Source organism: Mustela putorius, unplaced genomic scaffold, assembly GCF_011764305.1.
Source record: "Mustela putorius furo isolate JIRA1106 unplaced genomic scaffold, ASM1176430v1.1 tig00000145_pilon_pilon_pilon, whole genome shotgun sequence".
Classification (NCBI taxonomy): Eukaryota; Metazoa; Chordata; class Mammalia; order Carnivora; family Mustelidae; genus Mustela; species Mustela putorius.
In genome coordinates, this window is record NW_025421294.1 from 5,048,070 (window position 1) to 5,075,656 (window position 27,587).

Consider the following 27,587-nt stretch of genomic DNA (forward strand, 5'->3'; position numbering starts at 1 on the left):
GATAGGCAGATGTGGTGAATTGCTATAGTAATTCAAGTGGGCGAGTTAACAAGACTCTGAATTAAAGGAATAGAAGGGTGGAAGCAAATGGAAAAGAATTTATGAAGATAGATTTGTTAGAATTTGGTGTCTGAATGGGGATGGTCAAGGACAGGGAGAAGCTACATATTCCTAGATCTTGAGTCTATGCTTCTAGGAGGATGAGAATGCTTTTCCGTACAGTAGAAGGGCTAAGATCTCATAAAAAGGAAGGGTAGGATGAAGAATAAGGGATTTCCCTCTTAATAAAAAAAATAAAAGGCAAACTACTAAGAGTAGATACACTTTGCTTTGCTTACTGAAAAAGACATGCAGATAAGGCAAAGTGGAATATCATTTCCACTTAAATTGTTAAAAATGTTTCATAATCTTCAGACTCACATATACTGTATGGTGTGGTTTTAAACACATTTTCTTGGAGGGCAATTCGGCAGTATCATACCTATCAAAATTTTAGATGCGTGTACCCTTGCACCATACAATTCTACCTCTAGTAATGTATTCCAGATATAAATATCCTAAGGTTATCCTGCAGATAATGTTGCAAATGAATGTAGTTAAAAATACGTTACATATGTATATGTATTTGTAATAGCACATAAACAGAACCTCAATCTAGATATTAAGTAAAGGACCGATTAAGAAAATTATGTTGCACCTACACCCTGGAATGCAATTCAGATGTTAAAAATAATGTAGGTCTTCTTGTCCAAATAATGGAAAGATACCTATATTTAAGATGTGTTAAGTTAAAAAAAAAAAGCTAAAGTGTGTTTCTGTGTATTTGTATAAATATGCATGGAAATTATCTGGACAACTATATAAGAAATCATAATTCGTGGTTGCATCTAGGAAGTAGGGGTGTTCAGGAGTATTTGGAGTGGGAGCTTAGTTACTGTTCATTATATAAACTCTATGTATAAGCCATTTTTGTAATATGCATGCGTTAATCTGTTTAAGTTGATGCCGTGTGACTCAGGCAGTATCTTTCATTCAGGTTTCATCACCTTTATTGATTTCACTGTAAGGCCATTCTTACAGACTATACTATAAATGATCTTAATCACAACTCTACTTTTCACAGAATAATTACTGAGGGGTGAATCTAGGTTTTAACTTTAGCTTTTTGTTAGAATGGTACCAACAAAATTCATTTTAAATGGTAATTTTGATGGGCTGACTATAAAAAAGATTGATATATATATATATATATATATCTTTCAGGATGTTGCTGGAGCTCTGTCAGTAGAAGAAATCACTGAACTTCTCAGTCTGCATAAATTGTGCTGTGGCCGTAGCTGGTATATTCAGGGCTGTGATGCTCGAAGTGGTATGGGACTTTATGAGGGGTTAGATTGGCTCTCAAGGCAACTTGTGGCTGCTGGAGTATTGGATGTTGCTTGATTTTAAATGCAAAAGTTATTTAAAGTTTTGTGGTTAAGAGTTATTTTGCACATAAATGTTATAAGAAATTCTACATCTCAAAGAGTTTATTTAGGATGTATATTTAAAAGGAATCTCGGGTGGGGAATTCAGTACAATATTGTCTTTTAAAAAATTACTCTGTAATAAAATTTAAACATGTGAGCAGATTAAAATTGCATTAAGTAGGGACTTCTTGAAGATACATTTTTTAAAAACATACATTTGTTATTTAAGTTTTTCACATTATGGCTGACCCATATATTGGCAAAGAAGTAGTCGGAGAAAGGGTAAGATGGAGGTTTATTCTTTCAATTAAAAAAGGAATAGGCAACTGAATAACTAATGGAACCTCTGTGTGAAGCAAGTGAAGCATGGCTTCTTCCTTATCTTTCCTTTCACCTGGATTTTGGCAGTATTTAGTAGCAAAAAAGCAGTGACGTAATGAAATAGAATCCAGACTGCATCTTGGGGTAACAGGATTACTTTGCTTCTTTGTTCAGCGTAACAGAATATCTTTAATGCTAAATACTATAAACTACAGAAAATTAATATTTTATAATGTTTTATTAAAACTTTCTCTAAGCCCTTTTATATAAAACCCAGTGAGTCAGATGAAATGTTATCTAACTAGATATGAGTGTCAGATTAGTATTAAACTGAAGAACAATTAATAATAAAACTGTGAAAGTCAGTTATGTTGTAGTTAATCTTCACTTATGAAAGGCCCATTTCCAGGGTTGAACCTCAAAGTATTATTTCCTAGGTCACAGCTCTAAATTGGTTCTCCTCTTTTCATTTAAAGTAGTTTCTTTTTAAAATAATACTGCATCCTTAGTGGGAACAACCATAGGCAAAATGTAGTAAGTTACACATAGAACCAGGGTTGGCTATACATAAAAGATAGAGATCTAAGTCGGAAACTACATTTACCTTAAGAGAAGTCATTTAAAGTAGTGGAGAATCAGTTACTTTAAATGCTTTCCCAAAATAAATACACTTGTCTTGACAATAAGACATTATTAAGGCTCTTCATGGTAAGGCCTTGAAAAGTTAAGGAAGGAAAAGAAATGTTAAGAAAGTTTACATCACATTTATTATGCAGTGTTGTAAAAGTTTAAAAATTTTGTGCTTTTCAGTTTTTCATTTTTTAAGGATAACTCACTGATTATGGCCGTACAACTTATATTTAAACATGGCTAGATTGGGTTTTGTTATTACTATTTTTTTAATGCTCCTCACCCTTTAGGATGAAGCTGAATAATCCCGAGTCTTATTAGTTGAAATGTTAGGAGATGTCCCTCTTAGGTGGCACTGTTTTGGTTCATTCTCTTCAGATGTACTTTTGTTTGTTTAAAATAAACAGCAAAACTTTCAGAATACAAAGCATTAAAAAGAAGTCCATCAGTGTTATGGGCAGTATGTAAATAAGTAAATATTTCATCCTTTATTTTTCAAGTAAAAGTCATGCTGTTACAAGTGTAATTTGTGCATATAAGTAACACTTATGAATTAAATTATTTAATAATTGATTATTAGTAACTGTGAAGAATAAAAAACATGTTAACATTTGCCTGTGAGCCCTTGACCTGTTTTCTCTACTAGGTAATTGGGAAAAAAAAGTCTAACACTAACATGTGAACTTGCTTTCCTTGTAAATTTAGTTCATTTCACCAATTTTGCTAAACTTTGTAATTCACATTCTTAGCATATTACTAAACACAATGTAAAAATTGTGCTTAGACCTGATTATAATGTACATAATAGCGTTTGTGTGTGATTTCTTTTTTAAGAAATATTTTTCTCAGACTGTTATGACTATTTGTCCTTGTATTCTTTCACTAATCATTAGTTAAGATTTTGCTAGTTCCCTCTGGGAAACGTCAAACTTAATAATGAGAGAGATGTTTTAAATCCAGTCTATTAGGATTTGCCTCCTAGCTCCGAATTTCTGTATATAAGCCTAAATATTATTGTATGGTTTATGTAAAGCAGGTTTTAACAAGTGTGTAGCCCTGGTCTGTGATTCTGGAATGCTTTATCATCACCAGAAGCCATTATTTGCATTATATATAGACAGCAATAAAATGTTAAAATAATTTGAAAGAGGTCCTATCATTATTCTAAAAATTCTGTTTCATGTACCATCTATCTACTAGTATAACTAGTAACCAGTTAAAGTCATATTTGTGCTGTGGTTCAGAGAAAGAAAACCAAGTGGGGTAGGGGTTGACTTGCATGTCAAATCTGAGTTTTAACCAGTTAAAGTCATATTTGTGCTGTGGTTCAGAGAAAGAAAACCAAGTGGGGTAGGGATTGACTTGCATGTCAAATCTGAGTTGCAGTTTATTAAAGATTTAGAAATAACTTATTCTGTAGTTGCAGTGCAAGCCACACAAAAATGAGTATTATAGCTAGTGTTTTGATAGAACTAAAATTTTTCATCAAACAAAGTGAAACTCGGTTTTTAAATTTCAAGTAACTACTTTAGAAAATGTCTGAGAAAACTTAGGTGTAGCCTATAAACTAATACTGCTAAAAGGAAGACATTTTCTGTAGCATCGAAATACCCTTGAATCTGCAAAGTAGTAATAGGGAAAAAGACATTGTACTTTCCCTAAAAAAAATAATGAAGAGGATGAATAAGCATCTTGCTAATAATTTAAAACATGCTTTTAAAAAAGCACATCTCAGGGGTGCCTGAGTGGCTCAGTGGGTTAAGCCACTGCCTTCGGCTCAGCTCTTTATCTCAGGGTCCTGGGATCGAGCCCCACATCGGGCTCTCTGCTTAGCAGGGAACCTGCTTCTCCCTCTCTCTCTGCCTGCCTCTTTGCCTATTTGTGATCTCTCTGTCAAATAAATAAAATTAAAAAAAAAAAAAAGCACATCTGGCAATGTCTGTTTTTAGGTCTACTGATTATGTTAAATTTATGACATGAAATGGAAAAATTTGTTTATCAAATAGGATTTTTCACTCAAGCAAAATAACTATGTTTGGCAAAATGGGGCAATACCACCAGTTGGTGGCAGTATTATCAAAAATTTAGGATTATGTTTTCAGGAATGAATAAATTGCTAGGGAGATGTCTAGACACATAAAATAGGAAGAAAGGTAAGTGTCACAGTGAGAAGTCATTTTATGTCTAAGATCTACTTTATAAAAGGGGGATATGATATTAGTTTAAAGTAGCACAACTTGGCACATTCTTCCATCTCACAGGTTTGTGGTACAAAATGGATAAAGGAAGTAATCCTGCTTATCAACACAAAGTGTAGGTTTAAACATAAGAATGTGAATTCCCTAAACAGGTCTGTTGAACGTGTCCCTCCTTTAACTTCAAGAGTGTCTGGAAACTAGAAGCAATTGTTCTTAATAGTTAGGAAGTCAGGAGGGAAAGTGAAGAAATCAATACAACATTTTGAACTCATACTGTTTTACAGCTCGAATTACTAATAATTGCTCCATTATTAGCTACTAAAAGTTTCACTTAATATATAATTTTTTTAAAAAATTTTTATTTATTTCCTTGACAGACAGAGATCACATGTAGGCAGAGAGGCAGTCAGAGAGAGAGGGGGAAGCGGATCCCTGCTGAGCAGAGAGCCCAATGTGGGGCCCAGGACCCTGGAATCATGACCTGAGCTGAAGGCAGAGGCTTAACCCACTGAGCCACCCAGGCACCCCAATAAATACTTTCTTGATAGTATATTTAGCGAATTTTTTTTAATATTTGATAGTATATTTAGTAAGGTAAGAAAAGATACTATAACTTGAGAACAGAAAATTTGAATTTAGTTACGTGAGGAAAATAATGTGAAAATAGTAAAATGGACCTGTATGTAAAACTAAGGACTTAAGTATTAATTTATTCTTATTCTTATATTTAAATACTAGGTGTAATACTCATTTAAGTGTGATTTACCTGAAACTCAGAATAAGTTATTCCTAAATCTTTAATAAACTACAACTTCCTATTTATGTCTGAAATTTCACTTAACACTGCTTACTATTTTTAACAATGAAATGCGAAACTATATGACATGAAACATAAACCTAAGAAAAGAAGGGACGTGGTATATTACTATTACATCCTGTTATCCTTTTTTAGTGGATCTAAAGAAACATGCAGGCAGATAATGTGACTGTTTTAAAAAGCTAAGCAACCTATGCATATGATTCTCATTATTTAATCTGGTTTTGAGTCTCATGAAAGATTACATGTAAGGGATGCTGTTTGCCCAAATTTGTTCACTTCAGTTTATCACCTCCTAGGATGAGAAATGCTGCAAGAAAAATCAAAGGCACAGTTTTTAAAAAGGACCTTTAATAAAAAATATAAAAACATAATATTGGATCCTTGAAACATGATTTGTATGTTCAGCAAGTCCTAAGAGCTTTCTAATGTAAAATAACCCTATTTGATATATGTGTGTTTTTATTTACACATACAGTGAGACAAACCTTATTTTACTTGACAGTAATATTTATGATGCTGACATCCTCATAGGGCTTATCTGTTTTGGGATTGACTTTGACATTGGAGATCCTTTGTACAACTTCCATTCCTTTAGTCACTCGTCCAAACACTGTGTGCTTATTATCAAGCCAAGGCTGCATTGGAGGAGAAATGGAAAATCTTGGTTAAACCCAGATTTCTTAAATCATATCCTCTGGGTGAGCAAATTAAAGAGAATTTAAGTTTATGCTTCACTTTTAAAATTTAATTAAAAGGATATGCAGTTAACTTCATTTAGCAGCTTTTAAGAGTGATTTCCATAATCATATGAAAAAATATAAAAGCACAGGATAATGTTTAATTAGATATCTGCATCTTTCAGACCAGATCTAGAAGATGTTTGCTAAAGGTAAGTCTCTCTGCATAGCTCAAGAATTATGCCTAAGGCTTTCAAATTTCTCTGCAGGATTCCTACCTGTATAAGAAAGAGGCAGTTTGGAACTGTTAGCACATGCTACTCATTCATATTAGAGAGATGAGAGCTCAGATGCTGGCTCTTGCTGCCTACTTGACCTCTGGCAAGTTAATCATGTCTCACTGTTCATTTCCTCATCTATTTTTAAAACGGGGCATAGTGATATTAGAAGTACTATGAATATTACATGAGACTTTGTGCCTGATAGTAATTACAAATATTGTTCCTCTGTTGCATGGTGCTTCATTCCAAAAAATAAAATGTAATAATTTGTATAATTTTGTGTAACTGCATAGCAAGAAAGTGCAATATTCTTATATTTTTATATAATGAATATTCTTCAATGAGTATAAAGAATATTCTTATATTCTTATATAATGCTGTATTTTAGCAGATCTACAGTGCTGTTGATTATGGGCTGTATTCTGATTTCAGAGATATAAAAATACAGAATAAAGCTCTTAAAATTCAGAATTCATATACTCTGATTTCTCCCATTCTGAAGATAAGGAAACAGCCCCAGAAGTAAAATTTGTTTTCTGTTGTACAACTAGTATTGGCAAGTTCACTTAAACTCAAATGTCCTGAGTTTTACAAAGTAAAATCCAATTTGTTAGGTAATTTTCTACTTTCTTATTTAAATTGTTTTCATTGTTATATCCTGGCAGATATAAATAATGGTAGAGAATCCTGTAACTCTCTTCCACTGAATTCATTCTTCGATCATAATCTATAACTCTGTGGCTTATAGACAATGCTGTTCTTACCGTTGGTACTACTGTTATGAAAAACTGGGATCCATTAGTATTCGATCCAGCATTGGCCATGCTGAGTGTATATGGTCTGTCATGTCGTAATGTTGAATGAAATTCATCTTCAAATTCTCCTCCCCATATGCTTTCACCTCCCATACCAGTTCCTGTTGGATCTCCTGTTTGAATCATGAAGCCCTTAACAGGAAGCACACAAAAAACACATTACACTTCTCTTTTTCTATATGCACACTTTGGAATCTTATGTTTAAGAGTGTTGTATAGTCAGTAAAATCTTAACTTTTCTTAACTGTCTCTCTATAAACTGATTTTATTAACCTCAGTAAGTTATACTTTACTTTAAAAGATGTATTTCCATTGCTTAAACACTACCTTATTGACTGGAAACAAAACTGCAAAGATCTAATTTATAGACATGTACTGTCTTTCCCAATAATCTAATTAAAACCAATTAATATTGTAAGAAAGTTTTAGATCTGTATAGTGTGCTGTTTTATAGAATTGCCCCTCTTTTCTATCCTCCCTTTCCCTAAACACTCTGGATTGCCTGGTGAGTCATTTACTAATTCTTTCAGAACCCCCCAAATCTGATTATCCATCCCCCTTGTCATTTCTGACCTGCTAGTTACCCAGAACTGTATTACTGCCCCATCTATTTTATGGAACACCGCTCAACAAAATCCTGGGCCAAGTTCTTTCTCTTCTTCAGGTTTTAATTAGTGGTTCTCAAAGATTAAGTGGCATCATGTCTCTTTTATTACTTAAAATCTTATCTGCTAGATCTAGACCTTATCCAGTCACTCGGTACAAATAACCTCAGCTTTGGGTTTTATCTAAGCATGATCTTTTACTCTGTATCTGACCCTGGCTTTAACTGCTGACAAAATACTGATGCAGTGTTTCTAAAAAGTACCAAGTTACTATTCCTGTGTTTGATTCCAAATCTGACATTCATGACCATCCTTTTTTTTTTTTTTTTTGGCTTCTACAGTCCATTTTTCCTATTTTTTTTTTTAAAGAATTTTATTTATTTGACAGAAAGAAAGCAAGCAAGTGAGCGAGCACAAGCAGGGGGAGTGACAGGCAGAGGGAGAAGGAGAAGCAGATTCCTTGAGGAGCAGGAAGCCCTATGTGGGGCTCCAATCCCAGGACCCCGGGATCATGACCTGAGCCAAAGGCAGATGCTTAACTGACTAAGCCACCCAGGCCACTTTTCCTATTCCTTTCTAACAAACTGATCATTGTGAGACAGGACGATTCCTTAGGTTTAAACCTATGGTTATGCAAAAACATACTGTTCCGGAAATCACTTAAATTTTCTGTCAACTTGGGGCACCTGGGTGGCTCAGTCAGGTAAGCATCTGACTCCCGGTTTCAGCTTGGGTCATGATCTCAGCCTGTGGGATAAAGCCCCGAGTTGGGCTCTACCTTCAGTGGGGAGTCTGCTTGAAGATTCTCTCCTTCTGCCCCTCTCACCACTGCTCGTGCTCTCTCTCAAATAGATCTTTGAAAAAAATTTTTGTATACCTTACCTTAATTATACGGTGAAATGTATGTCCATTATAATAACCATTTCTGCTGTGAACACAGAAGTTTTCCACTGTCTTAGGGCACCTAGTAAGACACATATTAAAAATATGAAATCTATTCAGGGCATCTTAAGAGTTTTCTTTGCAGTTGTGCTTCTTAATGGTGTTTTCAGTATCTTCTGAAACTTTCAGAATCATTTTTTTTCTCATAACCTCTTCTAACCTCAGGATAAACAAGAGTTGAAAGAGCATATAAGCCACAGTATATGCATATTGTTTAGTATATTATCTTTAGATCATGATTGCTTATTATATTTGAATTTGACAGTATTTAAATTTCAGAATCATTTAGCAGGTTAAAAAATACAACAACAGTACTTTAAGATACATATGTTCACTGAATTTGTATAGTGGGTTCAGTTCCTGGGAAAGGTAATTTTCTTTAAAAACCATATTGGGATATATAGTTAATATATTTGTATATCACTTATAGTTTACATTCAGCACTTTTGTAGCTATGTTTCATATTCCTAATAATAAACCTGTGAAGTATGTGTATAAACTTTTCCCATTTTCTAGAGGAACAATTACCAGAAAGCTAAAGGTAGATGCTCTATCAAACACTTCTTTAAAATTCAAGTTTTAGTAATTTTAAGTTGCACAGTTTCTTCAAATAAAGACATTTATTTACATTGGTGTTTAAGACAACAGAAATAGTACATACTCAACAGGAAAAAGTTTGATGTGAATGTCTCCCATACTTGTGTGGATAATGGCACTATCTGAAACTCGTTTAGGTCCTTCAGCTTGAGTAGCTGCCATGACTTCTTCTTTCGAAGGTTTTTCATTAAAAACATCTCTGTCAGAATCTGCACTTTTTGTATCTTCTGGTTCTCGTTTGGTAAACTCAAAAGAAAATTAGAGTGAATGAATAAAATTTTCACCTGGTTAAAATTTAACAACAAGAATATTTCATTTCTATTTATGGTATTTAGGAAAAAGAATTCACATCAGAACAAATCCTTATTTCAGGAATCACTTCCTATCACAGGATGTGTAATACAGTTAAATTATTTTTACACTTGTCTAATATGAAAATCCATTAATGAAAATGTATGATTTCAAATGGGATTTAATTTCTTTTTGGGTACACATTTAACAAGATGCAGTTTTATTTGAGGTAGCTCTCTGCTTCTGCCAGCTAATATGTCAAAACCTGTCATCTGTTGCTTACTTTCCACTATTTAGATTTCCTGGGTTTGAATTCCAGCTCCGCTACTGACTAGTTACATGATTTGGGGGAAGTAAATTCATTTCTTCCATTTCCTCATTCATAAATGGGGATGATAATAACTACCTCAAAGTGGTACCTGCTGCGAAGATTAAATGAAGGGATATAACATGCTTAGGGAACAGTGCCTAATGTATAAGGTACTATATACGTATTAGTAATTGTTATTACAAAAGCAGAACCTTGTGCTAGGTAGCCTGAGGATTCAAAGATGAATCAGAAATGCATCTTGACTTTCTTTTTTTATTGTCTGCAAAGCCCTATCTGTTCTATCTAAATCCTGAAGCTTGGGAGAAAGAATGTAAATTTTGAGTGAAGTTGCAGAAATTTCAGGGTACCTCAGGGTATTGGGAAAACTGAAAGAAACCTTTCAGTTGTTAAAACTTCGGACTTCTCTAAGCCTGTTTTGTTTTGTTTGTTTTTTGTTTTTTAACTTGACTTTCATTAAGTAGAGACTTTTTCTCCCAAGAAAGCCCTACCTGATAACCAACTGAGTTCCAGGAAGTAAAGCCAGTGTCCCAGGCTCCATCTCGCCTAATGTCATTCCTGATCTATTTGTATAAAGTCCAAAATAACAAACAACCAAGGTAGAATGTTGTTGCCTTATAATGTTACTCTCCAGTTTTCAAAGGAAGGGCATGTCTGCTATATGATTTATCTACATCAATTTTTAAATAGTTGTCTTCATTTAGCTCATGTATTAAACTACTAGAGTTCAAATTCTGTAAAATTTTATTTCATGATACTGGATTTGAAAAAAGGATAAATTTATACATATGTATACCATTTTGCTTTTTACTCATGAATAAGTATGTCTAAAAATGAAAGAATTTTATATTAGCTGTATAAAGATGCACATAGAGGGACTTTCTTTTTCTTCAGTGATTACAAGGAACATATATGATTTAATCAACATAAAAGTAAACTCTAGAGGAAGAAAAGGAAAATGTAACTTGTTAAAGTTTTTGATGAAGTGAATGGAACATTAGTACATGTTTTTAGTGTATACCAAGGATTCCCTATTACAATTAACTTTTACCTTCAAAACAGTTAAATTACAGCTAAAACAAGAAAAATTTTTTTTCTTCAGTATGTATTAATTTTTTAGCAAAGACCTTGACTATTATAAATAAAATTTTCATCTTAAAAGAATGTACCCATTTTAGGCTAAAAGTTTGGTTGCGATAAGCTGCTATTTCCCACATTTATCAAATGCTGGTAACCTGAATAGCATCACAGCTGCTTACAATATATCAGATGAAAGAATGAGTATACTATAATGAGCCAGACACTTTACCAAACCTTGTGAATAAAACATGAGGTCCTGTGAAGAAAACATAAGGTCCTGTATTTGAGAATTTTATATGAAGGAGGAGATGATAGGGTCAGAGATTTTAAAAAAGAAAAGAAAAGAAAAGAAATTATTCCAAAAACTGTGACATAGTGCACAAGCAAGCATACCTAATCAGACCTGATGTCGAGAGAAGGCTTCCAAACTGAGACCTAGTGAGAGTGCGGACTGGGGACAGGTGTGTGACTGGCAACAGGAAGAGCCTGCGCAAACACCTTGAGGTAAACAAGGACACTCAATTACTGCAAACGGGATCAAATTCAGTACAGTGTAGCAAATGAACTAAAAATGAAGAAAGACAGGTAGAAGAGCCATGTAATATAGGTATTTGAGGAGCCATTAAAAGATTTTAGGCAGAAAAATAGCCAAATTTGGGACTTAGAAATCTCTGACTTCAGTGGGGAAAACAGAAGGGTAGGGCAGAGGTCTCTGTATTTTAGATTTTTTCTGGTTGGCTTAACCATTAGGACGCTGCTACTCTTAGATAGCTTGGTAGTTTGATTCTGAGCCCAGTGTTAGTTAACATGCAAAGTACCTGTAGTACTGTAGAAAAAAATAATTCCTCAGGAATATTCACTTTTAAGATAGCACCATTACAAGGGAGTTAAAAGGCAATAAATAGAAATGTGCTTAGAGAAGGAAGTGTGCAAGTTCAAGGGAGATAAATTGTTTCAGAATAAAAGATGAAAAACAATCTTTTGCAGAATTTTAAAACCCCATAGCAAAGCTATTTTGGATGCAATTATTACCATAACCGCTTATTTCCTAACCTCTAAGACAACACAAACAATTGCAGAAGCCAGGTTGAAAAATTTTCAAAACAGGAAGAAAACAGTACAAAATCAAGTCCTAGTTAAAAATTCTACAATATTAATGTTTTAAGATAGTATTCTGGTTGTTTAGAAAGTCTGCTATTATTGCCAACATTCTCTTCAGTTGAAAGCACAAGACAAGAAAATAAAACTCCAAATTGGAAGAATTAAGGTCTTTTTCCTTGTACTTCCGCATACCATATAAAATCTGTTCTTTTTGAAAGATGTACAAACTATTGTTGGGTCAGCTTGAATATTCTGAAGAACAGGGTTTTCAGAAGCTTTCATTTCTATAGTAGTTGCAGCACGATGTTTTTTGGCTATTCCCTGGAACAAAGCCAACTGCATCACTCTAATATTTTCTTGCTTGCCTAAGATGCGCACACACCTAGAAAATACATTTTATACAATAAAATTATCAGAATGAAGTCCAATTACAAAAACTTTATAGTTAAAAGGTAGGAATCAATTATCCTTTATCCTTTACCTTTGTATAAAATAACTAGTAAAAGTTTAAAGAAATGTTTCTCTATCCCCCTCCCCCAAAAAGAATGATTTTAAATTGGTAGGTGGCTGGAACCTCCAGGTTAAAAAAAATACATTCAGTCATATAGTTTTAACTTATCCCTGTCGCTATTATTTTAATCATTCTGTAAACCTTCAAAGATTCTATACTGCCAAGAACTACAATATAAATTTGTTTACATGTGAAAATGTTCAGCACTAGATTTTTTTTCTCTTTATAATATACTTTTAAGTTCTTTGCATTTATATTCAGTGATAGTATCTTACTGTGGCTATTTTGTACTAAAACCAAATGGACTGTTTGCACAAAAGGCTTATGGTGGTTTCATGCATTTTAACTTCTGATTTTATGTCTAGCAGGATGTAATGCTGAATTCTGTGGTTAAAATATTTGGCAACATTTAACATGAACCAGGCTAATTTAAATCACTAAGCAAAAGAGAGACTGAAACTTGTTAAAAAAAAAACAACACACACACAACACAACTTGAAACTATGCATATCTTTTTTCCACTTCTTTTACAAACATGAGTGGAAACTTTTTACATAAGATTATAAACAACCAAAAGACCACAGAAAAATCCAGTCAAAACATTTGGTTAAGTTTAGACATTTGGGACCATTCCACTTGTCCGGGAACAAACAAAACTCCCATTGTTTCCCTAGAGGAGAAAATGGTCCCCCCAAAATGAATGCACTTTTAAAACATTTCATGTTAAAACTTACCGGTTTGTTTCTACATTTATAACTTTAATGCCTAGCATTGTTCCATACAGCACGAAGTGTCCAGTCTCGTCAAAAACTATGTTAATTAATCTTACTGCATCCACTTTCTCCAACTCACGTTCTACAGCCATTCGTCGGCCAAATTCCATGTCGGGTAACTGTTGCCTCATCTGCTGGAGTTCAGTAAACATCTAAGAAGCAAACCATTTATTAACAAAAAAGCTACATGATAAAGGGAATGAGTATTTTTTTTTTTAAATATTTTGTTTATTTACTTGACAGAGAGATCACAAGTAGGCAGAGAGGCAAGGAGGAAGCAGGCTCCTTGTTGAGCAGAGAGCCCAATGCGGGGTTCGATCCCAGGACCCTGAGAGCATGACCTGAGCTGAAGGCAGAGGCCTTAACCCACTGAGCCACCCAGGCGCCCTGGGAATGAGAATTTAAATAGAAGCACAGAACACATTAAGAGCTACTGAAAGTTTATATACTTATGCGTCATCTTCAGGAGGATTCTAAATACTATAAGCAGAAAATAAGTTCAATCATAAAAAATAGTATTTATGCTAACTGATTCTTCTTAAAAGTTTATGTAACTACTGTTTTCTCTATTGAAACTCTATCTACTGCCTTTTACAAGCCACAGACTAGTACTTTCCAACAGAAATATAATGGAAACCACATATATAATTTTACATTTTCTAGTAGCTACTTAAAAAAAAAAACAGGTGAAATTAGTCTTAATAATCTTTTATTCAGGGATGCATGGGTGGCTCAGTTGATTAAGCATCTGCCTTCAGCTTAGGTTATGATCCTGGGTTCCTGGGATTGAGTCCTGCATCAGGCTCCCTGCTGAGTAGGGATCCTGCTTTTCCCTCTGCCTGCTGCCTCCCCTGCTTGTGCTTTCTCTCTCTGAGACAAATAAAATCTTCAGAAAAAATGTTTTATTGAACCCAATATATCCAAAATATAATCATTTAAGCTTTAGGCAATATTAAAAAATTGAAATGGGGCACCAGGCTGGGTCAGGTGGTAGAGGATGTGACTCTTGATCTCAGAGTTATAAGTTCAAGGCCCATGATGGGTGTAGAGATTACTTAAAAATAAAATCTTTTTCTTTTTTTTTTTTTTAAGATTTTATTTATTTATTTGACAGGGAACACAAGTAGGCAGAGAGGCAGGCAGAGAGAGAGGAAGGGAAGCAGGCTCCCTGCTGAGCAGAGAGCCTGATGCAGGAACTCAATCTCAGGACCCTGACATCCTGACCCAAGCCAAAGGCAGTGGCTTAACCCACTGAGCCACCCAGGCGCCCTTAAAAATAAAATCTTAAAAAACATTTTTTGAGATATATTACATTCTATGTTTCTTATATTAGGTTTTTGAAATCCTGTATTTTATACTTTCAGCCCATCTCAATTTGGACTAGCTTCCTATCAAGTGCTCAACAGCCACATGTGGCTAGTTGGCCACATGTGGATAACACAACTAGACTGTAAGGTCCCTATACAGAGATCATGGGCTTGACATGATATAACAGGCACTCAGTTTTTGTTGAATGAATGAACTCTTCTTTTTTTTTTTTTTAAGATATTATTTATTTATTTATTTGACAGAGAGAGGAGAGAGAGAGATCACAAGCAGGCAGAGAGGCAGGCAGAGAAAGGAGAGGGGGAAGCAGGCTTCCCGCCAAGTAGAAAGCCCGATGCGGGGCTCGATTCCAGGATGCCGGGATCGTGACCTGAGCTGAAGGCAGAGGCTTTAACCCACTGAGCCACCCAGGCACCCCTGAATGAATAAACTCTTATTATTTCACTAATTTATAACGATTTCATGACATTTTAGAAAATGTTTCAAGTGGGGCACCTGGGTGGCTCAGTGGGTTAAAGCCTCTTGCCTTCAGCTCAGGTCATGATCCCAGGGTCCTGGGATCGAGCCCCGCACTGGGCTCTCGGTTCAGCGGGAAGCCTGCTTCCTCCTCTCTCTCTGCCTGCTTCGCTGCCTACTTGTGATCTCCATCTCTCAAATAAATAAATAAAATCTTTAAAAAAAAATGTTTCAAGTTATTTTAACAGAGAGTACAACACAGATTATCATTAGGTAAATGTGATTTTGTGTGGATGAATATTTTTGAGTGCTCTCTAGTTTTGTTATTTGGTTTTCTTTAGATATTTAAAATAATTTCAGATAGGGTCACATCATAATTACTATGTATTATTATACTGTAAGTTTCTCCCAAAATATGATCTTTCATACACTTTTCCAGATATTTAGAGCATCAAGCAGCAGAATTCAAAAGTAGGTCTCCACTGGTGATAGAAAGAAACCAGGCTTATGTTCAATCTTTTTTTTTTCAGGCTTGCATTCACTAGAAATCCTTTTTTTCTAGATACGGAGAGAACAATGTAAGTAACTCCAAAAGACAAAAGGAGGTATGTGTATGAGGGAACAAGAAGAAGCAAAGTTCTTACAGGACAGATAAAAAGCCTGGTCATTAGAGTTTCTTGTGTCCAGTCTCTGAGACTGATAATTGTTTGTATGCTAGAAATAGCCTACATGCCAGAGTAAATTTTTGTAATGAGGGATTCTTGATTATTTTGTTACAGAGAAGATTCATTTTCTTTCCTTTTTTTTAAAGGATTTATTTTAATTAATTAATTAATTAATTTGATAGCAAGAGCGAGAGAGATCACAGAGGGAGAAACAAACTCGCCACTGAGCAGGGAGCCCAATGTAGGGCTCGATCCCAGGACTCCAAGATCATGACTTGAGCCAAAGGCAGACACATAACTGAGCCCCCAGGCACCCCAAGAAGATTCATTTTCACTGGCCCTCTGCCAGTGAAAATGAAGTATTTCATAAATACTTCTGCTAGTGAAGTATTTCATAAATGTTAATCCAACCTGATAAGTACATCAGTATCTTTTTACATATTCTAGTCTTAATACCACGGCCTCTGTGATACAGAACTATATAGCCATAGGCCACATATGCATATCTCTTTAACTGTGAGATTTCACACATTCACTACTCACTAGCATTCTAACTAATTTACTTGGCATTTGTTTTTGTTTTGTTTTGGTAACTTCTCTTATTCTAAATCTCAATCTGATCATAAGCTTTACTACTGATTTTCTCTTATCATCTCAGCACTCTGACTTCAAGAAATGTTGAAGACAAGGATGAACAGAGTGGACTGAACAGCTCAAGAGTATTCGTGTTAAGAGATATACATCCAGAGACGGTGTTTTAAAAATTTTTTTAAATTTTATTTAGTTTTTTAAAGACTGTGTTTTAAATGTTTTAATATTTAGTTACTATCTAACATTAAAGAAGAAAACATTACAAAGGATGTTTTCTCCTTTTCTTAAAAGTATAGGGGAGAGCTATTCTCTTCCACCAAGAAAATGAGTCATGGGGATGATTTGACTGCAAATACATCTTCACACTTGTCTGGATTCATACTACTTTAGGCAGATAATCTACCCAACTTACTGCTACTTGCCACCAAATAAGAGTGTTACTGATAAAAAATAATAGAATTTAAGACCTTAATGCAGGGAATCTAATATAAATTGGTCACTACCAAGACTGTAAAATTGACAAGGTCATACAATAAACATTACTGCTACAAAGGTTCAACCCACAGATTCTTAGAGGATCCAACATACCATTAGCAATGATGAAATCCAAATTTCCACAAAAAAACAGTTAACTTTGCATGGATAGAAACTCTTATTCTACAATTACATGCTTTAACAAATTCTTTTTTTGTTTTTTGTTTTGTTTTGTTTTAACAAATTCTTGTTAGCAGTTATGTATCAGGTATTGTTCTCAGTGCTGGAGATACAAACAGGAACCAAAATAGATAAGGGACCATAGATTCATAGAGTTTAATTTATGAGGGGTTGATGTGTATTGATCAAAAATAAGACCATGCCAAATGCTCTACAGTAAAATTAAATAGTGACACTGAGTCACGTTAAAAAAAAAATTGTCCTACGGGTAGATAGGTGACTCAGTTGGTTAACCAACCAACTCTTGGTTTTGGCTCAGGTTGTAAACTCATGGGTGTTAAGATCAAGCCCCAAGTCAGGCTCTACACTGAGCAAGGGCTGAGTCTGCTTGAAGATTCTCTCCCTCTGATCCCCACTCCAGCTTGCAGGTATGCTTACCCTCTCTTGTCCTCTCTCTAAAGTAAATAAGTAAATCTTAAAAAAAAAAAAAAAATACTGTCTTGGATTATATGAACAGCGAATTCCCATAGGAAGTGACCCTTTATTTTTTTTTTTTAAGATTTTATTTATTTATTTGACAGAGAGAAATCACAAGTAGATGGAGAGGCAGGCAGAGAGAGAGAGAGGGGAGCAGGCTCTCTGCTGAGCAGAGAGCCCAATGTGGGACTCGATCCCAGGACTCTGAGATCACATGACCTGAGCCGAAGGCAGCGGCCTAACCCACTGAGCCACCCAGGTGCCCAGGAAGTGACCCTTTAAATAAGATTTGAAGTGTAAATTCAACAGGTAATGGAAAGAATGGGGGAGGGGTGACCCCAGGCAGCAGCAACAGCATATGCAAAGGCCCTATAGTGGGAGACATGTTCAAGAAATTGAAAGAAAGCCTAAATGGCTATAGTAAGAGGCAGGGAGAAAGGTGATTTACAGTAGGGTAGAGCAGTAGGCAAAGGCCACAACAAGGTAGGCCATGAATTTGGTCTTGATTCTAAGAACAGGAAGTCACTAAAAGGTTCAAAGAATGACATGATCAGATGTGCATTTAAATTAAAAAACAAAAAACAAAAAACAACTGCTCCAGGGGCACCTGGGTGGCTCAGTGGATTAAAGCCTCTGCCTTCGGCTTGGGTCGTGATCCCAGAGGCTTGGGTCGTGATCCCAGAGTCCTGGCGCTCTGCTTGGCGGGGATCCTGCTTCCCGCCCCACCTCTCTGCCTGCCTCTCTGCCTACTTGTGATCTGTCTGTCAAATAAATAAATAAACTCTTTAAAAAAATAAATAAAAATTTTAAATTTAAAATTAAAAAAAAAATTTTCTCTGGGTACAGCATGTATAACAGATTAGGAGGAAGCCAGGACACAGGCAGTAGGCCATGAGATTGTCTATCAAAAGGTCATGAGCTTTAGTACTGACAGCTGTGCTGAAAGAAACTAATAAATTTAAAGCATATTTAGAAAGTAAAACTGACAGGACTCATGATGAATTAAAAAGAGGGGTAAGGAAAAAGAGTTAAGGATGATTCAGGTTTCTTTGGTTTGTGCAAGCAAATGGATATTGGTGCCATTCATGAAGACCAGCAAAACAAAGCAAAACAAAAAAACCAAAACCAAACCAAACCAAACCAAAACAAAGGATAGCACCAGCTCTTTTCACGACAGAAAGCTGGAAAAATCAATTTGGGAGCAGTCATACAAACAGGCAGGAATGAACAGAGTTAAGAAAAGGGTAAGAAAAAAGTCTAGAATGAGTTTTGAGAAGTTTAAGAGGATGAACTTACAAACAAAACTAAACTAAAACAGCCACATAAATGTAAGAATAATTGGCTCAAAAGATACCACATCATAAACCTAGGGAAGAGAGTTCTGAAGAACAATGAAAGAGAGCAGACAGTTGATGATATCTTCAATGTGCTAAGAGAAAATAACCATCCATGTAAATATCTACACCCACAAAAAATATCTTTAAAGAAACAGCATAAAATAAAGACATTCAGAAAAGGAAACAGTCATTAAATTTATATTGTACTTACACTTAGTGATTCATCAAAGACTCTCATGAGTTTTCCAGTTAAAAATCTGAAAATTCTAACTTTTCTATCAGAACCAATAGTAGCTATTTTCTTCCCATCAGGTGAAAAACATATGCTGGTTGGATAAGCCTTGCACTTGGCAAATTCATATAAATCTGTGTCAGTTTTATATTCCCAGTTCACATTTTTGGGGAACTTATACTCATGAGGAGGCCCAGTCCAGTATTCAATCATTCCAGATTTATCAGAAGACACTATTGCTTTGTAAACTGCATTCAGCCGTATCTGAGTAAGAGGTGATGTATGGAGTTTGTCAAAGATATGAAGTGGCTGGTTATCTCCTCGACCATCATAAATGAAAATTTTTCCTGTGCTCTTCTCAGAAGCAGCAACTGAAGAGATGGCATCCCCTGGGCAATAGATCCACTCACACTGTCCAGGAAAATAGCTAAAATATTTAAGAATTGAGGAAAAAAAGAGATCAATACAAATAATCATCTTTTTCCACCCTCACTACCAGAAAAGTGCCCTGGACAATGATTTGATTAATTTTGGATTCCTTGCTCAAAGTAGCAGAGAGATAGAAAATGGGAAGGAACTAAGAGAGTTCCTAATTTTTCCTCTTTCGGACCTCAGACCACAGGATTTATCAAACCACAAAAAGAACTGCAGATAGTAGGTCATTTACTTCTTCTGGGTAGATAAGAAAACCTAATCAGACCCCAAACTCAAAATATTTCAAGGCATTGCCTTTTGGATTTCTGTCCACATCTCAGTCTATGTGAAACTTACTTTTAAATAGGTTAGCATGTAACAGTATACTTGATAAATCCATCCTTGAAATGTTTAATATAAAAACATTTTAGTTATGACTGTGATCAAAAGAAAAACATTTTGATATCGCATTCTCATTATTTATCTTAAAAATATAAAGTTGATCTTAAAACTTGATCTTAAAACTATAAAGTTTGAACATGCTACCTGATGAACAAAGGGTAAAAGAACTGGGACAAATTTAATTAATTCACTGAACTTACACACTCAAATGAGTGTTGTCTCCTATGCAGTCAAGTTTGAGAAGTTACACAGTTATTCCAATGTTGGTGCTGACGATCAAAACTTTCTTGGAACTTCTCAAAACTTTTTTAGAATTTTTACCGAAACTTATTAAAAAAAATACTCTTTTAATATCCTCAAAAACGGCAAAGATTCAACATTTATCAATAGATTTAATTCTTAAAAACTGCTAGTGTGGGTAAACAAAGCAAGGGAATAAGACAGATAACCAAAAGATATTTCTATTTCTAGTCAAAAATAAGTTCTAACCATAAGTAATGAGACTGATTTCCTTTAGTGGCTCATAAACTGGTTTTGAAGGAAATTCCAAAAGAAATCCCATTATGTAATGAACTGTTGTTCTCCTTCCCCCACCATTCATATGTTGCAGTTACCCAAGGTGATCGTATCTGGAGATAATTAGGAGGTAATTAAGGTTGAATGAGGTCATAAATGTGGGGCCTTAATCCCAAAGGCCTGTGGCCTGAGTAGGGAAAGATCAAGATACCATTCCTCCCTACATCCTGTCCCCAAAGAGAGTCCTCACCACAAATTAAACCCTGCTGGAACCTTGATCTTGACTTTTCAGCCTCCAGAACTCTAAGAAAATAAAATTCTACTGTTTAATCCACTTAGCCTATGGTCTTTTCTAATGACAGTGTGAGCTAAGACAAGTCCCAAACTTTTTGACAATACTATGACTTTAAAGCTGACATTCATTAAGATATATCTAAATTCAGTATAGTATCTGAAGAAAGACATGCTTCAAGTATTCATCTAATTCCTGTACAGTCCAACCACATAGGCTGGGTATCAATATACTTCAAAGTTTAAAATCACCAACAAATCACTTCAAGTCCAAAATGTACACAAGCCTTATAAGGCACAATACAGATGACTGAAATAAACACAGCAAAGAAGTTAATTCTAAGCACCAGTATTTTCGACATGATGGATCCTGTTCCTCCATTAAGTAATGTCAAATGGATATAATGAATCCTTACTATGATGCTGATTAAAAACTTCTACTGTGATTAATGAGAAAACCACAGCAGAAGCCTCCAAAAAGATCATAACAAGAATTCATACTGAATTTTCCTAACCAAAATTCAAAGGCACATTTTTGAATGGGATGGCAATATAATCTGTTTAGAAATATCTACCAAATGGTGACATTCAGTTTAAAACTTATTTCACTAAGTTAAAAAATATATACTTTAAAAAAAGACTCACCCAAGCTTCAGCATATTGATCATGTCAAAGTTCACTACATCAAACACCTTCATTGCTTTATCATCACCCACAGAACAGAACAATGCTCCCTCAGAGCTAACTGCAATACTCTCGATAACTCCTATTTAAATAAATCAAATTAAAAACTAGTAAATACCAATGAAACAAATATACATGATTCAAAGAAAAAAATTTTTAAAAGAAACTTAAACCAATACAATTTAAGAGAGCTACACAAACACACACTCAAAGTGAAATTCTTACCCAGATGACTACGAAAATGTTTAACAAATTCAATTCCCTCTTCTATTTTTTTCCAGAACTTAACATGTCCATCATGACTGGCAGTAATAATAAAGTCTGTCCTGCATATATAAAATTATAAAAGTTAATTTGTAGAACAGATCTATGAATTACTTAGTACCCCCAAAGCAATCATTCATGAGAGTTTCTGACTTTCAAAGTAGGCTTTTAAAAAAATATCTTCCTTTATGAAGACTACTATATGACATATAAAAAAAAAATCTTCCTTTATGAAGGCCATTATTGCAAATTTTGTAGTTCTTTTCTGGATTTTTTAATAGTTGCTGTGGTACTAATTTTAATCCCAAGAACTAGGATCAGAATTGAGCTAGCACTTGACATTAAAAAAAAGAAATTTCACCAGCAATCACTAGACCCTATAACCCATTAATGTTAAGATCACCCTATAGGCAGTGTTTTCAGAAGGAAAATTACATTAGTTTTCAGAAACTGATAAATCATTAAATCTCAATATATTCCTTCTCTATACAGCAAAGTTCAACATACATTTGGTTTGTATCCTATCCAAGGTGTTTGGTTAAGTATCAAAAAGATTTTATACAGAATAGTCTGCCTTGTATGATATATAAAAATGAAAGCCATTTATTGAAACCTAGACTATGTCAGGTACTTTACACATCTTACTTTGAACACCCTTCTTGTATGATATAGGAAAGAGAATGTAGGCCTTTATTTAACTTCAACTATTACAAAACCTGTGACATTAAACAGAAATCCATAGTATCCTAGAGTTACTTCTACAAATCCTCCTCAAAACTGAAGCATTTTTATAAAACACATTTTTTAAAAAAAATATTTTATTTGGAGTGCCTGGGTGGCTCAGTGGGTTAAGCCTCTCTGCCTTTGGCTTAGGTCATGATCCCAGGATCTTGGGATTGAGCCCTGTGTTGGGCTCTCTGCTCAGCAGGGAGCCTGCTACCCTTCCTCTCTCTGCCTGCTTCTGATCTCTGTCAAATAAATAAATAAAAATCTTTTAAAAAATAAATTAAAAAAAATTTTATTTATTTGACAGATCACAAGTTGGCAGAGAGGCAGGTAGAGGGGGTGGGGGAAAGCAGACTCCCCACCAAGCAGAAAGCCCGATGTGGGGCTCAATCTCAGGACCCTGAGATCATGACCTGAGCCGAAGGCAGAAGCATAACCCACTGAGCCACCCAGGTGCCCCTAAAAAACATTTTTTAGAAAGAAATTAAAATGATGTGATAGACTTACTTGGTGCATACCACATGGGTGATAACATCTCTATGCATGTAACTGCGTTCATACATAGATGCACTGGGGAGATTTTCAAGATAGACTCTTTCAAACTCTAGAACTGAAGGAAAAAAAAAGTAAAGAAAAATGTATTTTTAACTGGAACTATATACTATTTTGTATTTAAGATTTTCTAAATTCTATTTTGCATTTTCTTCTAGATTTTCTTAAAATTCTCTTTATTCACATGTAATGAAAAAAAATTTAGTGTCTGTTACATCACTTTTAACTTCTATTGTTTTATAGTAGTGAATAGCACCATTATTTAGTTAGTCATGACAGGTTCTAAGGTAGTATAAAAAGGCTTAACTGTCCACAGAACTTAAGAACTGAGTAATTATGACTTATTATGAAGGTTCCATTAAGAAACAAAAACCTTTAAAAGTTTCATCAAATTATCATAACCATCTTTTTAGCCATGTAGAATCAATTATTAGTTTTAACTTAAATAAGTAACAAGAGGACCATGGCCACTGATGTCTGTTTATCTTTAAAGGCACTAATCCTCTCTGAAGTCACTGATACTGGCATTAGAGCAGGTTAACATGAAAAAATTAGAAACAGATTTTTAGAGCTGAAAAAAATTCTAGAGTTCTCAACTTTTCAGGGACAAAACATTTGTTAAAAGTGTTAATTCGGGGCGCTTGGGTGGCTCAGTGGGTTAAAGCCTCTGCTTTCGGCTCTGGTCATGATCCCGGGGGTCCTGGGATCGAGACCCACATCGGGCTCTCTGCTCAGCGGGGAGCCTGCTTCCTCCTCTCTCTGCCTGCCTCTCTGACTACTTGCGATCTGTCAAATAAATAAATAAAATCTTAAGAAAAAAAAAAAGTGTTAATCCGAGGAAATACTGATTACAGGACCTATGAACAATTTTACTAGCAAAAATTGACATATCTAGTAAAATAATCCAATGATGGCCAATTAGAACTATAAAAATTGCTACATTAAATATGAGATGTTTTGTAGTTTTTCATTAACCAATGCATAGTAGACTCAAACTGGTGCCCAACGAACTCATTTTTCCTTCACTTTTAGTAACAGAATGCCCATTTTTACATGGGCATGTTGATATCCAGCTGTTATTAAAGGGAAATTTCTCAACTTCTCCAGAGTTAGGTGTGACCATGACCATGTGTCAATGAGAAATGTTGTACAACAATGAGGAAGTCTCTTTCAAAAAGCGTTCCCTTGTTTCCTTCCTCAGTCCTACAACTTGGAACTGGGATAACAGCACTGTTATTCTAATAAACACTCAGGATAAAGATGAGGGCCATATCTTAGTGATGTTAGGGCAGAAAGCTGCAACGAGCGTCCATCTGGAGTCTCTATACCAATCTTAGACTGTTTACTTTGGGACTCCTTTTACACATGAAAGAAGTTGACTTCTGTCTTTTTTTTTTTTTTAAAGTAGATTTTATTTATTTATTTATTTACTTGTCAGAGCAAGAGAGAGTGCAAGTGTGCACAAGTAGGCAGAGTGGCAGGCAGAGGGGGAGAGAAGCAGGCTCCCTGCCGAGCAAGGAGCCTGATACGGGACTTGATTCCAGGACCCTGGGATCATGACCTGAGTCAAAGGCAGCGCCTTAGCTGACTACGCCACCCAAGTGTTCCAGACCTCTGTCTTTTTTAATGTTATTGACTTTTTGGGTCTTTATGTAATAGGCAGGTAATATAATCCTATCTGATACCATTCCTTTTGCTGCTAGTTAGTTTACTTGTTGAGCAGATATTTACTGAAAAGAAAATAGGTTAAGGCTCATGGACATGAAGAACACATAACTCTTGTCTTTGAGAAACCATCAGTTTAATTAAAAGTAGTACCATATAATAATTTATAATGTCTTTCTGAAAATGAGTACAAAAATCCAGTGTCAAAAGATCATGTTCTATTTCTAGAAATATATTATCAAATTCCTGTCTTTTTATTTTTTTAAAGATTTTATTTATTTTTTTGACAGAGAGAGATCCCAATTAGGCAGAGAGGCAGGGAGAGAGAGAGAGAGAGAGAGGAGGAAGCAGGCTTCCTGCCAAGCAGAGAGCCTGATGCGGGACTTGATCCCAGGACCTTGAGATCATGACCTGAGCCGAAGGCAGAGTCTTAACACACTAAGCCACCCAAGTGTCAAGGTAGAGGCTTAACCCGCTGAGCCACACAGGCGCCCCTATTTTTTTTTTTAAAGATTTTATTTTTAAGTAATCTCTACACCCAACATGGTGCTTGAACTTACACTCCTGACATCAAAAGTCACATGTTCTACCGATGGAGCCAGCCAGTTGCCCCAAATTCCTGTCTTTTTAGATAATCTTCAATGATATTTTTCTAATGTCTCATACATGTTTTTAAATCTTAATTTTTTCTTCAAATTTCAAACTATTGGCTTAAACACAATGAGCATCTACTTAAGGGCAAACATTTTTCTTTTTTGTGTGTGTTTTTTCTTTAAAGATTTTATTTATTTATTTCATAGACAGAGCGAGAGTATGAGCAGGGGGAGCAGCAGGGAAAGGGAGAAGCAGGCTCCCACGGAGCAGAGAGCCCGATATGGGGCTTGATCCTAGGACCCTGGGATCATGACCTGAGCTAATGGCAGACACTTAACCGAATGAGCTGCCCAGGTGCCCCTAGGATGAACATTTTCACACCTAATTATTTCTGTCTCTGTCTCTACTGAATTAAGTTTTGTACAATATTTGTCTCTTAACACTAATATCAACACTTTGATTTTTTTATTTTTCCATTAGAAAGGACATACAAAAATATTCTAATGCAACAGTAAGAGCAATAACTTTGTCATATTCATTCATTCAATAAATACTAAGTGAACACTTAACTATGTGCAAAGCACTGTAGCAAGCACGGAAGCAAAGTAGGAATGGACTTTGCTTTTAGAAGGGTATAGTCTTAGCAGTGGAAAAGAACATTAATCTATCACATGAATAAATATACAATTGTAAAATGTAGCAAGTGCAATGAGGAGGAAATTGCTATGGAAACATTTAACAGAAAGACCTAACAGTAAAAAAGATTATGTACTTTAAAGGTGTCAGTGGACAGTGTTTTAAAAAGTGCCTTCTTTAAAATCTGGATACATAAATTTGAAGTCTACCTGTAAATTCAGATGTTAAATATTACTTCAGATTTATGATTGATGCTCTTTAGAAACCCGCCCCAAACTGGAGACGTCATAGGCTTTAGAGAGGTGATGGTTGAAGATGAATGCTACAGTTGAGCAAATTAGCCAAGTGAAAAAGGGTGAGGGAAATTATTCCAGGTATACACCATAACATCCTGGTAGGCATTCAAATAAGAAAAAAAGGCATGCCCCATTCTCAAGTATCTTAATATCTTAATACATCTAGAGTACAGAGTAAGGAAGACAGAGTTAGGATAGAGAAGCAGTGGAAATGTTTTGGTGAGGTAAGGAGAGATAATGTCATGAACAGCCTTGTAGGCCATTTGGGGAGTTTGGACTTTGTTTAGAAAATAATGAGGAATCACTGAAGAGTGTGAAGCAGAGAGAGAGAGAATGATAAAGTGATTTGAACTTTCAGAAAAATCGTATTTTAATGATCTTACAAGTTAAGAAAGACATTTTATAGAACTTTTAAAATAAGAAAATTTAACCTCTGTCCCCACCCTTTTTATTTGATAAAACCTGTTCACTATTCCACGAAAGTAGGAAAATACTTCAGGCCCTGGTATCTCCTGCGTGTGGTTTGAAAACCACACCCCGCTGGTTTTGGATGAAAAATTTGTGATCCAGGAAACTTATGTAACTTTCCTACGTCAAAAAAGTAATTACTGTTAGAGTCAGAATTATAATCATCTTTACTAACTCTTTAGGATTCTAAATAGGCACCGCCCCCTCACCCCCCTCCCAGCGCGCCGCAACAAACAGCATTCCTGAACTAAAAGCCTTCAAGAAAACCTGACTCTCACATCTGCTAGACGGAGACAGAAATTCCAACCTCATATACCTGCTGTAGGGATTAAACGAGAGGCGCCTAGCGCATAGGAAGTAGTGGCATAAATTAGCTTTAGCATCTATTAGAACACATTACTGTAACACATCCATGATTAACACTGTTTGGTATTACCAAAAGGACGCTGTACTCAGCCCAGGTCACTATTTCGGGAGAACGTGCAAGTATAGAATGACCAGCAATCAGAAGATCCTCTGTTCAGAGGGCACAAAACCCCGCAATCACACACCATCTGTTTTGGGGGTCTGGTTCGAAATCTCCCAGTCGGGGGATGCAGATTTCAACTCGCCCTGGGCTTATCTCTGTAGCTACCTTTCCTCTTCTTGGCCAATGTTGCCTCTACAGGTAAAGGCCCAACCCAGCGCTCTTCATTTTCCTCTTCATTCTCTTGAGCCACCGCCACTACCACTGTCAGCTCTCTTTCGCTGAGTTCTGTTTTTTCCGGTTCCTCCGGGTCCCGGCGCCTTCTCCTTCTCAGCTGCGAATCGCTACCACCTTCCGACGCCATGTTGCCCGAATTGTCAGAAACGGCGCGACACACGCAGCTCGCTACCAATCTTAAAAGCGGCGCAGTTTGTCC

At 35.5% G+C, this 27,587-nt stretch overlaps 2 protein-coding genes across 5 annotated transcripts in view; one reads left to right on the top strand and one right to left on the bottom strand.

Moving 5' to 3' along the window:
- Positions 1–3,560, top strand: part of TRIM23 (tripartite motif containing 23) — a 29,161-nt gene extending 25,601 nt beyond the window's left edge. Inside the window, exon 11 of the mRNA XM_004764545.3 lies at positions 1,264–3,560. Coding sequence (XP_004764602.1) covers positions 1,264–1,443 — 180 coding nt within the window. The 3' untranslated portion in view covers positions 1,444–3,560. The remainder of the gene's footprint in view (positions 1–1,263) is intronic.
- A 2,209-nt stretch (positions 3,561–5,769) lies between these two features.
- Positions 5,770–27,544, bottom strand: PPWD1 (peptidylprolyl isomerase domain and WD repeat containing 1). Of its 4 annotated transcripts, none has more exons than XM_004764547.3 (11): positions 27,320–27,544; positions 22,982–23,084; positions 21,710–21,810; positions 21,446–21,566; positions 19,157–19,604; positions 13,401–13,591; positions 12,348–12,537; positions 9,420–9,601; positions 8,699–8,780; positions 7,161–7,343; positions 5,770–6,073 (listed from the first exon to the last, which is right to left on the bottom strand). In XM_004764547.3, the coding sequence occupies exons 1-11, from the start codon at positions 27,513–27,515 to the stop codon at positions 5,930–5,932; spliced, it is 1,941 nt and encodes a 646-aa protein (XP_004764604.1). In that variant the 5' UTR covers positions 27,516–27,544; the 3' UTR covers positions 5,770–5,929. The 4 variants fall into 4 exon arrangements, with proteins under 4 accessions (XP_004764604.1, XP_012917936.1, XP_012917937.1 ...); XM_013062482.2 differs by having other exon boundaries at positions 27,237–27,333; XM_013062483.2 differs by lacking the exon at positions 27,320–27,544 and adding an exon at positions 27,122–27,223.
- Between the last annotated feature and the right edge of the window lie 43 nt (positions 27,545–27,587).

Excerpts from the sequence above, each read along its gene's own strand:
- PPWD1 (XM_004764547.3), bottom strand. The coding sequence starts at position 27,515 with ATGGCGTCGGAAGGTGGTAGCGATTCGCAGCTGAGAAGGAGAAGGCGC. Across the intron at positions 21,811-22,981 it reads ACCCATGTGGTATGCACCAA|GACAGACTTTATTATTACTG; the intron begins GTAAGTCTATCA and ends TTATATATGCAG. Across the intron at positions 7,344-8,698 it reads CATTTCACCGTATAATTAAG|GGCTTCATGATTCAAACAGG; the intron begins GTAAGGTATACA and ends CTTCCTGTTAAG.